The sequence below is a fragment of the Mustelus asterias genome, chromosome 3 (assembly GCF_964213995.1).
Source record: "Mustelus asterias chromosome 3, sMusAst1.hap1.1, whole genome shotgun sequence".
Taxonomy (NCBI): domain Eukaryota; kingdom Metazoa; phylum Chordata; class Chondrichthyes; order Carcharhiniformes; family Triakidae; genus Mustelus; species Mustelus asterias.
This window is the reverse complement of record NC_135803.1, coordinates 58,544,045-58,557,487: the sequence shown is the minus strand read 5'-3', so window position 1 is coordinate 58,557,487 and position 13,443 is coordinate 58,544,045. Positions and strand designations below refer to the sequence as shown.

General features: G+C 42.3%; 1 protein-coding gene across 2 annotated transcripts in view; it reads left to right on the top strand.

The window, feature by feature from the left end:
* The window catches only part of si (sucrase-isomaltase), a 280,056-nt gene that overhangs the window by 166,135 nt on the left and 100,478 nt on the right, over positions 1–13,443 (top strand). For both annotated transcript variants that reach the window (XM_078209033.1, XM_078209034.1), the window contains 4 exons: positions 1,592–1,716; positions 1,834–1,922; positions 4,396–4,445; positions 8,430–8,603. In XM_078209033.1, coding sequence (XP_078065159.1) covers positions 1,592–1,716; positions 1,834–1,922; positions 4,396–4,445; positions 8,430–8,603 — 438 coding nt within the window. The remainder of the gene's footprint in view (positions 1–1,591; positions 1,717–1,833; positions 1,923–4,395; positions 4,446–8,429; positions 8,604–13,443) is intronic.

Below are 13,443 nucleotides of genomic sequence, written 5' to 3'. Positions count from 1 at the left end.
TTCAGGTGAGTGAGGAGTTGTGTTCACGAACAGGGCATATATAGACACAAACTCAATTACAAGATAACGGTTGGAATGTGAGTCTTTATAGGTAATCAAATCTTAAAGGTACAGACAATGTGAGTGGAGAGAGGGCCAAGCACAGGTTAAAGAGGTGTGTATTGTCTCCAGCCAGGACAGTTAGTGAGATTTTGCAAGCCCAGGCAAGTCGTGGGGGTCACAGATAGTGTGACATGAACCCAAGATCCTGGTTGAAGCCGTCCTCATGTGTGCAGAACATGGCTATCAGTTTTTGCTCAGCGATTCTGCGTTGTTTACCTGTTTACTGAATTACCTGTAAAGACTCACATTCCAACCATTATCTTGTAAATTGAGTTTGTGTCTATATATGCCCTGTTTGTGAACACAACTCCTCACTCACCTGAAGAAGGAGCAGCGCTCCGAAAGCTTGTGCTGCCAAATAAGCCTGTTGGACTTTAACCTGGTGTTGTGAGACTTCTTATTGATCTGTGAAGCAGCTTATTTTCACCTCTGGCTGTGGACTGGCTCTGGGCTGCAAAAAAGCTGCTGTCTTCTTTTCACCGTCCGTTGGACCTTCTTCTCAATGCAAAATCAAGAACAATTTTTTAACATTTTTCCAGAGATGTTTCTTTTTCACAAAGCCATAAACTATTGTGTGCCCCCTTTTGTAAACAGTCCAACAAGCTCAACAGGTTCCCAGCCTTTTCAAAACTGCTGAATTACCTTTTCTGTTAAAAGATTTTCTGGGAAAAGCAATCAGAATCCTGCATTAACCCTTTAAGGAACAGTGTCTTTCAAAACACAGATTTTTCCAGAATGTTCTTAGTCCTTGAAGATGAACCATTTTCCGTGATCACAGTGTTCATGACGATTATCACTTTTGAGAAGTAAAAATTTCCCGTAACCATCTGTTACATCAAATGGACTTATCACAGATTAGGTATACTTTGAGCCAATATCACATATTCAGTGAAAATGCTAAAACGTTTCTGCAAGAAACGCTTAAGACTTTCATCCTTTCTCCGACCTTAATTCTGGTGCCTCCGTGCTGGCTTCTTCTCTTGAAGAGAATGGAGATGTCTAATCAAATTAGTTGAGAGGAAACAGATAGACTGCATTTGCCTGCTAACTTTTTCTCTCTATCAGCATGAAATTGTCCATCAAAATGAAGAATTAGTGGTTGACTGAAAGCCCATCACATTTGCCCAACAGTAGGTTACTTGAGCTGAGTGAAGGGTAGAATTCAGTCATGTGCCTGAATGCTTTATCATTGAATTTAATATTCTTAGCATCCAGGTTTTGTAAATGTATTGTTGACAGAGCTATGTACATACCTGAAACAGTTTGTGTTAAGATATGTCCATCAACCACAAAATACGTTTATTCTTTCAGGTCAAAATGACCAATCCTGATAACAGAATTATATTAGACACAAGTTAAAAACACGCATTGATGCAGAAATTATATTTAATATTAATCAATGTCTTATTCAAATTTTCCAGTGCCATGCTAATTAATTAACAAGAATGTATTATACAAAGTTTAAAAAAACCATTTATCGTTAAATTAGGGTGCTGCCATACCTTCTCGAAAGCAGATGGTGGAGATGCATATTCCAGGAGATAAACTGGGACTTCATGTCAGAGGTGGATTTATCTTCCCAACACAGCAACCAGCAAATACTACTGTTTACAGGTAAGTACAACCAGATCTACATTTAAATTTCCTGCAGTTTAGCACAGTTACATTAAACTATCATAGATAATGACAGTGTCAATTAATTGCATTAAATACATTTATTATTATATGCAGTCGGAAGAACCTCATGGGTCTCCTCATTGCCCTTGATGAAAAAGGAAAGGCCAGTGGAGAGTTATTCTGGGATGATGGAGAATCCAGAGGTATTGTACTCGGCTTTACAGTACGTTATAATCCACAGTATGCAACTGCTTTTAATATGGGGGTAGCACGGTGGCACATTGGTTAACACTGCTGCCTCACAGTGCCAGGGACCCAGGTTCGATTCCTGGCTTGGATCACTATCTGTGCGGGGTCTGCACATTTTCCCTATATCTGCGTGGGTTTCCCCCGGGCGCTCCAGTTTCCTCCTACAGTCCAGAAGACGTGCTGGTTAGGTGCATTGGCCGTGCTAAATTCTCCCTCAGTGTACCCGGACAGGCACTGGAGTGTGGTGACTATCAGAATTTCACAGTAACATCATTGCAATGTTAATATAAGCCTACTTGTGACACTAATAAATAGACTTTAAACTGGGTATCCACTAAAAACCTTTTCACAAGATAGATCGATTAAGTAACTTTCCTCAGAGTATTGTTGTGATCCCGGACTCCCGAAGACTCTGGCCAGATGTTATAGCTGTTCACACCAGCGAGATTTTCCCACCCTGCTGCAGTGAAACGAGATTTGGCTGTGCGCCAAATTTTTCCACCTCGCTGCAGCAGGAGTATGGTGTGAACAACTGCTAAGATTGTGCCCTCTGTCTCTGTCACGAAGGATTCCAATCTTCAACTTCAAAGACCTCACTTTGGAATTCTCTCCAAACGTTACTTCAACTCAGACTGCCTCTATGACTATACACCCCCTATTGTTTCAATCTTGTCTCCCCAGACTCTGTTCCCCTGAATTTCTAAGTCTGCACGCTATCCTCTACGTACTAGCTCCATTTCAGTATTTTAGTTGCTGGCTAGCATTATTGTACTGCCACTATCCCTGGATTTCAGGTCAAGCTATAAAGGCTCCCAGGGCTTCCTCTGACCCTAGGGTTCCTCCCACAGTCCAAAGGTATGCAGATTACGTGGATTGGCCATGCTAAATTGCTCTTAGTGTCTGAGGATTTGTAGGTTAGGTGGATTAGCCATGATAAATGTGCAGGATTACAGGGATAGGACCATGAGGAGAGGGGATGGGGGCATTTGGCTGGGTCAGATGCTTTTTCTGAGAGTAGGTGCAGACTTGATGGGCCAAATGACATCCTTCTGTACGGATTTTATTGTTCTAACTCTCTGGGTTGCATCTGTTTTCCAGCAATGTAGGCCCCTTGGGCAGAATTCTCTCATGCCCCCATCAACAGGATCAGTTGCAGGTGGGAGAGGAGAATTTGGCAGGAGGCCCAAAAATTGTTTTCATTCTGGCATGAAATTACCGTGGGATATTCCTGATCTCCATGCCCACCGTGGAGGTCAGGAATCATGCTGGTGACTGGTGTGAAAGTGATTTGCATCCAATTAATGTGATGCCAATGAAGGTCTGGCCCAATTCTCCACAGCACCAGTCCTGGACGTGTCTACACCATTGTGGCAAAGAGTCAGGACCTACCTGAAGAAGGCCTGTGGCTGCTTTCACAGTTTGGAATGGAGGCCGCCAGTGACCTTGAAATGGCACAGTAGTGTACCAGGTGGATCTTCCAGCTCCAGGAGGTCCATCTTCCAGCATCAGAGCATTTCTTCAGGAACTTCTTTCCTCAGGAATTCCATCCTCTTTCTTCAATGGTGGGTCAGTGAAATTGGATGCTTTTTAACAATGCCACCTGGATATGATAGCAGGACATGTGCCATAAAGTCTGCCCCACCATGGAAGATAGTGCCTAATCCCTGGATGCGTAATTGATTACGATGGGGGTGGAGATACGGCGTGGTTTCCCATCAGCCTCCACCATGGAAACACTCACCATTCCTGCCCCCGCCATGGGACTGATGGGAGAATTCTACTCCTTGACTCCAATTCTCCAGCTATGTAAACCCAGTTGCTGTTTTATGATTTGACCTTTCTTGTGATTAACCCCTTAGGTCAACATGGCCCCAATCTTTTAAGTGGCCTCATCTTCAAGCTGTTTTGGTTGTATTTATCACATTCACTACAGTTGAACTTTAATCTTCTCAGAACTAATAGCTACTTCTAAAATATTAGCATGAACAAGGTATTTATAATGATAAAACATTGAGACACTGGCTGGAATTTTTTGTCTCTTCCCATCAGCAGGATATCAATGGACTTTTGGCTGGCTCGTTGCATCCACTATTGGCTTCTGCTTCTGACTCTCTTTTAATCTTCTGCTCAGAATTGTTTCAGCAAATATTAACTGAGCCAGGTATCTTATTTCTCAGCTCAGGTTGTCATTTCAAAACCGGATTAAGTCCGTTTAGCACGGGGCCGGTGAGCTAATTCAATATTGATAATCAAGCAATTATGTTGCTTGAAGAAATGACCTTATCGTTCATCATTCTGATTTTAAATAATTTTCTTATTCTATAAGTTTGATGATAGTTGATGATGGTCTTAATATCTTCAACGCTATCACTGGTTTTTCTGATACAATATTGCTGAGTAGTAAATTGTGCTGATTTTACCTTTCAGATACTTTCCAAAGGGAAGCGTATACCACTTATCAGTTTACAGTTACAAAGGTTAGCTTTCTCAAATTGATTCAATTATAATTTCTAATCGTTATTCTATGACAAAATTTGCTGCACAATTTGTACATGGAAAACATTTCCAGGATTGGTGGTCGAGATTTTTTTTTGACAGAAATGACTGTACATCCCTTTAAACTGCATTAATATAACCCTCGCTGAAATAAATTATGTTTTCAGAACAGTCTGTGCGAGTATCAGGATGTTTTCATTCTCCTATCTTTGGCAATTCTAAAATGTGACAGCATTGCCAAGCTTATACTCAAGTGTCAGAATTTATCCATCCTCATTCATTCATCCTCTAAATGGAGCACTTGGAAGATGTGTTAACCCATTTCAAATAAACAAATAAATACCTCATGAAAATAGTGAATAAATATTTAAATAAGACATTCAGCATTTGCGTGGCAACAGTACCAATAGTAATTTCCAGGTTCAAACTTGGCATGTCACTGTGATGCACTTTATTTGGGCATTTTTAATGCTGACATTACTTACTAAGGAGGAAAAACCAGTTTGGACCGGTATTTTTATTTCCCAGTTTTTACTGGTGTTCAATTTTAAGGTGTAGAAGACCAGTTTAGACCAGTATTCTTGTTTTCCCATTTTTCTTTTCTGTTTTCTGTTTCTGTGTGCCCAACAGGCAGCTACCAACCAAGCATGGCTCCAAGAAGCCCCTTCTTATTTTTATTTATTTATTTACTGAGTTATCAGTGTCACAAGTAGGCTGACGCTAACACTGCAATGAAGTTACTGTGAAAATCCCCAAGTCGCCACACTCTGGCACCTGCTCTGGTACACTGAGGAAGAATTTAGCATTGGCCAATCCACCTAACCAGCACGTCTTTCAGACTGTGGGAGGAAACCGGAGCACCTGGAGGAAAACCACGCAGACACAGGGAGAATATGTAGACTCCGCATAGACAGTGACCCAAGCTGGGAATCGAACCTGGGCCCCTCGAGCTGTGAGGCAGCAGTGCTAACCACTGTGCCACCATGCTGCCCACATATATTCTATATAAGCTATACTCAGTGAGATAGTCAAGAGAAAATCCTGCAGTGGCTGAAGTCATACCTCATGCAGAAGGGGACACTATGCTTAGCAGATACCAGTTGGTACAATCCCACAACATCACTCCAGGAGTTCCTCAGGAAAATGTTCTCAGGCCAACCCATTTTTTTTACCTTTGTCAATTATTTTCCTCTCTTGCCATATTACGAGTATATTAATTGATAACCAATGGCAGGGAAGAAATAAAGCGTGAAACTTTCAGGAAATTTAGTGACATTTACATGAATAATTGAGTTTTAATATCAGGGAATTTTAAATAATCTGAGACAAAAACTGATTGATGAAGTAGGAAAAGTAAATTACTTTAAGGTAGGGGAATAGTTAGGTAATAGTAACAGTGGTTTCAGAACATGCACATAGAAACAGATAAAGAAAAAGAAATAGCAATTAAAGGAGCTTAATATGAAAGTGTTGGAATGGAAATAACCTTATTTCAGTGAGATGAAAAGGGGTGAACCCAGATGTAATGCAGGCTTAAACTGAAACCATTGGAGGATGTGAGTGTGGCATGTCTTTAATTGTACACTACATCTTGACTAAGTGCTCTGCCCAGGTATAGGTATGCAGTCAAGATGCACTACAAGAGCTGTCGGCTGATGTGAATGTTTGGCACGAATGAACTGCTGATGGAATTCAAGTTGACAGGTTGCATCTTGTGACATGTACAGCTATCTGGCTGGTTCTCCCTGTGTCTGCGTGGGTTTCCTCTGGGTGCTCCGGTTTCCTCCCACTGTCTGAAAGACATGCTGGTTAGGTGCATTGACCCGAACAGGTGCCGGAGTGTGGTGACTAGGAGAATTTCACAGTAACTTCATTGCAGTGTTAATGTAAGGCTTAATTGTGACTAATAAATAAACTTTAACTTAACTTGAACTTTATTTTCCTGGTTTCCTTAATCACAGTATTATAGAATCATAGAATTGTACAGCATGAAAGAGCACTCACATTTTATCCTACAGCTCTCCTTTATATTCATATCTCTGTAAATTACACAAGTACGTGTCCAGCCTCTGTTAAAATTATTTATGGATCAGCTTCCATCATCTTTTCAGATGCAGAATTTCAGATTCCAACAAATCTCTGAGTGAAAGTATTTCTCCTCATCTCCCTTTTATAACTTCTATTAATTACTTTATAACCTTTGAGTCATGACCTCAGTGAGGACCATGAGGTTGGCCTCTTGGAGTATGAACTTCCTGATTGGCGTAATGATTGCCTGCCCAATCAGAGAGTCTCACCTGTATATACGGTGAGGAGTGTCAGGTCTACTGACACTCTGGATTTTGACTTTGTATCTGAAGCCACTTTTAGGAGTGGAGATAAACTTGTAAGTAAAAGAAATCTGGTGAAGGGACACCGGCCTCTGAGGGGTTATTTTACTCTGGTTATTGACCTACTCACTTGGAGGAAGTATATCATCTCTTGCTACTCTTACAATTCCTGGAGAAGCCAGGCTCAGAAGAAATGTATAATTGCATCAGGGCGCAGAAAAGTCTGGTCAGAAGTTTTGTGGAAATCCATGCCAAAGATGTGATTAGAACAGTTGTGTGGCAGACTGAAAACAAAACAAGTAAGTGAAAGGAAACAAAATGGGACACAGATTACAGCTTGAAATTGTTGAACCCAGTGTTGAGTCTGGAATACTGCAAAGTGTTAATGAAAAGATGAAGTTCTGTTCCTAGATTGATTGACACTGGTGGAGACACAGTAAACTGATTGGCCTCTTCATGCGGGGGTGGGCTTGTGATCCCAGATGCTCCCTCATGGTATCATCAGCTCACACTTTCAGCAACTTGCCACACAAAAAGTCTACACCATTCAAGGTTAAGTTTACCTCACAGCAGATAGCATTAGTTACTCCATTTCAGGAAAAACCAAGGGGGGCATTTTAAGACCATAAGACCATAAGACATAGGAGCGGAAGTAAGGCCATTCGGCCCATCGAGTCCACTCCACCATTCAATCATGGTTGATTTCAACTCCATTTACCCGCTCTCTCCCCATAGCCCTTAATTCCTCGAGAAATCAAGAATTTATCAATTTCTGTCTTGAAGACGCTCAACGTCTCGGCCTCCACAGCCCTCTGTGGCAATGAATTCCACAGACCCACCACTCTCTGGCTGAAGAAATTTCTCCTCATCTCTGTTCTAAAGTGACTCCCTTTTATTCTAAGGCTGTGCCCCCGCGTCCTAGTCTCCCCTGTTAATGGAAACAACTTCCCTACGTCCATCCTATCTAAGCCGTTCATTATCTTGTAAGTTTCTATCAGATCTCCCCTCAACCTCCTAAACTCCAATGAATATAATCCCACGATCCTCAGACGTTCATCGTATGTCAGGCCTACCATTCCTGGGATCATCCGTGTGAATCTCCGCTGGACCCGCTCCAGTGCCAGTATGTCCTTCCTGAGGTGTGGGGCCCAAAATTGCTCACAGTACTCCAAATGGGGCCTAACCAGTGCTTTATATTTTCCCCTCCTTCCCGCTATGGGAATGGTAGCGGGCGGGGGGTGGACCACGCAAAGGTCCGTCGACCTTGGATGGGATTTAATGGTTTTGGGACGAGCGCAACTGGAAAATCCTGCCCGAAATCATTAAGGCAAGCTTCCATGCTTCACGTATTGCTCTTTGGTTGATTTGTTAGTGGATAACAAACATATTGTTTTGGGCAAACAATATATGCACAAGCTTTGACAAAGGATCATTTGGACTCAAAATGTCTTTTCTCTCCTTACAAATGCTGCCAGACCTGCTGAGATTTTCCAGCATTTTCTCTATTGGTTTCAGATTCCAGCATCTGCAGTAATTTGCTTTTATTAGTATATGCACAAGGCCTAGATGTGTTAACACTACCAGGGAAAGAAGGAATTTGTTCCAAACGCTTAATGAAGATTTGTTATCTTTTAGAATCTTTTGGATATTAAAGTAGTAAAACGAGGATACATTGACCCAAACAACCTTAAATTTGGAGAAATAAGAATCCTTGGCATCAAGAACGCTGTGGCATCCGTCACTGTGAAACATGGAAGTAATGCCACAAATTTACCACCAGGAAATATCAAGTATAATTCACGGACTAAGGTAATGGAAACATGTTGATAATCTCAATAATTCTTTCTTTAATTAAATACATCCAATATCCGTTGAGCTCTTAACCGTCCTATTCTGTTACTCAGTCTGAACAACTGTATTTCCTTTTAACCTATTACACTTAGTTGTCAAAATTATGTTAATTCATGGTTCTCCATTACATCCTATTTGTAGCAGAGCTAATTGATTCCAAGGTTAGCTTTGATTGCAAATGTTGAATCATATGCAGGCAGAATCAGAATTAAGGAAGACAAGACTGTCCTTTGGGAGAAGAGGATAACACCAAAATGCTTTTGAATGATCTGTATACGTGACACTTTTTATTTGCAAAGAAAGATCCCATAGAGTTTGGTGCCGGTCATGTTTGAATGTGATAAACAAGACAAGTAAGGATACATATTGAATGTTTTGATTTGATTTGATTGATTTAATTTATTGCCACATGTATTAGTGTAGAGTGAAAAGTATTGTTTCTTGTGCACTCATTGTGTTTGGACTATTAGAACTTGCCTGTAAAATTGAGCCTGTTATCTTCCTCACACATCCTCCATTTTGAGAAGTTAATCCGGAGTGACCACTGTACAACCTTTCATGACATTCTACCAAGATAGCATCAACACCTGTTCCATCAGAGGCCCAAACATCCTAGACCACTGCTTCACAAATATCAAAAATGCCTACCACTCTATCGCCCGTCCACAGTTTGGTAAATCAGATTACAAGGCTGTGCTCCAAGAAAAATAGGGTGGTAATGGGGGATTTTAACTTCCCCAACATTGACTGGGACAGCCATAGTATTAGAGGCTTGGATGGAGAGAAATCTGTTGAGTGCATTCAGCAGGAATTGCTCATTCAGTACGTGGATGGCTCGACTAGAGACGAGGCAAAACTTGACCTCCTCTTGGGAAATAAGGAAGGGCAGGTGACAGAAGTGTTAGTGAGAGATCATTTTGGGACCAGTGACCATAATTCCATTAGTTTTAAGATAGCTATGGAGAACGATAGGTCTGGCCCAAAAGTTAAAATTCTAAACTGGGGCAAGGCCAATTTTGATAGTATCAGGCAGGAACTTTCAACAGTTAATTGGGGGAGTCTGTGGGAAGGCAAAGGGATGTCTTGTAAATGGGAAGCTTTCAAAAGTGTGTTAAGCACACATTCCTCTTAGAGTGAAGAGCAAGGCTGGTAGAAGTAGGGAACCCTGGATGACTCGGGATATTGCGGACCTGGTCAAGAAGAAGAAGGAGGCACATGACATGCATAGGCAGTTGGATCAAGTGGATCCCTTGAAGAGTATAGAGGGTGTAGGAGTAGAGCTAAGAGAGAAATCAGGAGGGCAAAAAGGGGACATGAGATTGTTTTGACAGATAAGGCAAAGGAGAATCCAAAGAGCTTCCACAAATACATAAAGGACAAAAGAATAACAAGGTGAGAGTAGGACCTCTTAAGGAACAACAAGGTCATCTATGTGTGAATCCACAAGAGATGGGTGAGATCCTAAATGAATATTTCTCATCAGTATTCATGTTGGGAAATTTGGGGAAATAAATAGTGATGCCTTGAGGAGTGTACATATAACAGAGAACGAGGTGCTGGAAGTCTTAAAGCTCTTCAAGGTAGATCAATCCCCGGGACCTGATGAAGTATATCCCAGGACACTGTGGGAGGCTGGGGAGGAAACTGCAGCTCCCCTAGCAGAGATATTTGAATCATCGATAGTCACAGGTGAAGCGCCTGAAGATTGGAGGGTGGCAAATGTTGTGCCTTTGTTTAAGAAGGGTTGCAGGGAAAAGCCTGGGAACTACAGGCCAGTGAGCCTCACATTTGTAGTGGGTAAGTTGTGAGAAGGTATTTTGAGAGACAGGATCTACAGGCATTTAGAGACACAGGGACTGATTAGGGACTGTGAGCATGGCTTTGTGAGTGGAAAATCATGTCTCACAAATTTGATTGAGTTTTTTGAAGGGGTAACCAAGAAGGTAGATGAGGGCAGTGCAGTTGATGTTGTCGACATGGACTTTAGCAAGGCCTTTGACAAGGCATTGGGTTGTTGCATAAGGTTAAATCTCACGGGATCCAGGGTGAGGTAGCCAAATGGATACAAAATTGGCTTGATGACAGAAAACAGAGGGTGATTGTAGAGGGTTGTTTTTCAAACTGGAGGCCTGTGACCAGTGGTGTGCTTCAGGGATCGGTGCTGGATCCACTGTTATTTGTCATTTATATTAATGATTTGGATGAGAATTTAGTAGGTATGGTTAGTAAGTTTGCAGATGACCCCAAGATTGATGGCATAGTGGATAGTGAAGAAGGTTATCTCGGATTGCAATGGGATCTTGATCAATTGGGCCAGTGGGCTGACAAATGGAAGACGGAGTTTAATTTAGATAAATGCGAGGTGATGCATTTTGGCAGATTGAACCAGGGCATGACTTACTCAGTTAATGATAGGGCGTTGGGGAGAGTTATAGAACAAAGAGATCTAGGGGTACATGTTCATAGCTCCTTGAAAGTGGAGTCACAGGTGGACAGAGTGGTGAAGAAGGCATTCAGCATGCTTGGTTTCATTGGTCAAAACATTGAATACAGGAGTTGGGACGTCTTCTTGAAGTTATACAAGACATTGATAAATCCACACTTGGAATACTGTGTACAGTTCTGGTCACCCTATTATAGAAAGGATATTATTAAATTAGAAAGAGTGCAGAAGAGATTTACTAGGATGCTACCGGGACTTGATGGTTTGAGTTATAAGGAGAAGCTGGATAGACTGGGACTTATTTCTCTGGAGCGTCGGAGGCTCAGGGGTGATCTTGTAGAGATCTATAAAATAATGAGGGGCATAGATCAGCTAGATAGTCAATATCTTTTCCCAAAGGCAGGGGAGTCTAAAACTAGAGGGCATAGGTTTAAGGTGAGAGAGGAGAGATACAAAAGAGTCCAGAGGGGCAATTTTTTCACACAGAGGGTGATGAGTGTCTGGAACAAGCTGCCAGAGGTAGTAGTAGAGGCAGGTACAATTTTGCCTTTTAAAAAGCATTTAGACAGTTACATGGGTAAGATGGGTATAGAGAGATATGGGCCAAACTCGGGCAATTAGGACTAGCTTAGGGGTTGAAAAAGGGGCGGCATGGACAAGTTGGGCCAAAGGGCCTGTTTCCATGTTGTAAACCTTTATGACTCTATGACTCCTACTCCCGGCTCACAGGCACAAACTGAAATGGGAGAATCTGTTAAAGTCGTGCAATGTTGGTCTGAGGAATTGGATGATCTCCTACGGGACTGCTTCTGGTCAGTAGACTGGACAGTATTTAAAAACCCTGCGACCAGCCTGAATGAATCCACCACCACAGTAACTGATTTCATTAGCAAGTGTGTAGAAGACTGTGGCAAAGAACCAAATCCGTGTGTTCCCCAACCCGAAACCATGAACAGGGATATCCACTGCTTGCTGAAGTCCAGGTCTAAGGCATTCAAGTCAGGCAACCTTGACCTATACAAGAAAGCCAGATACGATCTACGGAGATCCATCAAAGATGCCAGAAGACAGTACCGGACCGAGCTAGAATCCTAGGCTAGCTATACGGACTCCCGCAGAATATGACATGGTTTGAAGACATAACTATATATGGCAAGGTCTGAAGATAGGCTGTAAGATGAAGGCAGGTAAAATTGCCAGCTCCAATGCACCCCTGCCTGATGAGCTCAACGCATTCTATGCCTGTTTTGAGCAAGAGGTCAGCAAGAGCACACCCTCCATCCAGAAGCCTTGGACAAACTTGTTTCCGAGGTCACCATTGCCAACGTCTGAGCATTCTTCTCAAAAGTCAACCCACAGAAAGCGACTGGCCCAGATGGGGTACGCTGACAAGTACACAGGTCCTGCGCAGACCAACTAGCGGGGGTATTCGCAGACATTTTGAACCTCTCTTTACATCAATATGAGGTCCCTACCTGCTTCAAAAAGATGACCATCATCCCAATACCAAAGAAAAGCCAGGTAGTGTGCCTTAATTACTGTTGTCTGACGTCCATCGTTATGAAGTGCTTCACAATGTTAGTCATGGCACAAATCAATTCCTGCCTCTCAGACTGCCTGGATCCAATACAGTTCGCCTACTGTCACAACATGTCCACAGAAGACACCATTTCCCTGGCCCTCTGGAACACCTAGATAGCAAAGACACCTATGTCAGACTCCTATTCATTGACTACTGCTCAGCCTTTAACCATTATTCCAATGAAACTCATCTCCAAACTTTGTGGCTTAGGGCATGACTCCTCCCTCTGAAATTGGATCCGAGACTTTCTAACCCACAGACCGCAGTCAGTAAGGATAGGCAACAACATCTCCCTCACGATCATCCTCAACACAAGTGCTCTGCAAGGCTGTGTCCTCAGCCCCTTTTGATACTCTTTATACACCTATGACTGTGTGGCTAAATTCCCCTCCAATTCAATTTTCAAGTTTGCTGGTGGCACCACTGTCAGATCTCAAACAATGACGAGACAGAGTACAGAAAAGAAATCGAGAATTTGGTGAACTGGTGCGATGACAATAATCTCTCCCTCAATGTTAACAAAATGAAGGAGATAGTCATCAACTTCAGGAAGTATAGTGGAGGGTGTGCCCTGTCTACATCAATGGGGATGAAATAAAAATGGTCGAGAGTTTCACGTTTTTAGGTGTCCAGATCACCGACAACCTGTCCTGGTCCCTCCATGCAGACGCTACAGTTAAGAAAGCCCACCAACGCCTCTACGTTCTCAGGAAACTAAGGAAATCTGCTGCAACTCTTTCCAACTTCTACAGGTGCACCATAGAAAACATTTT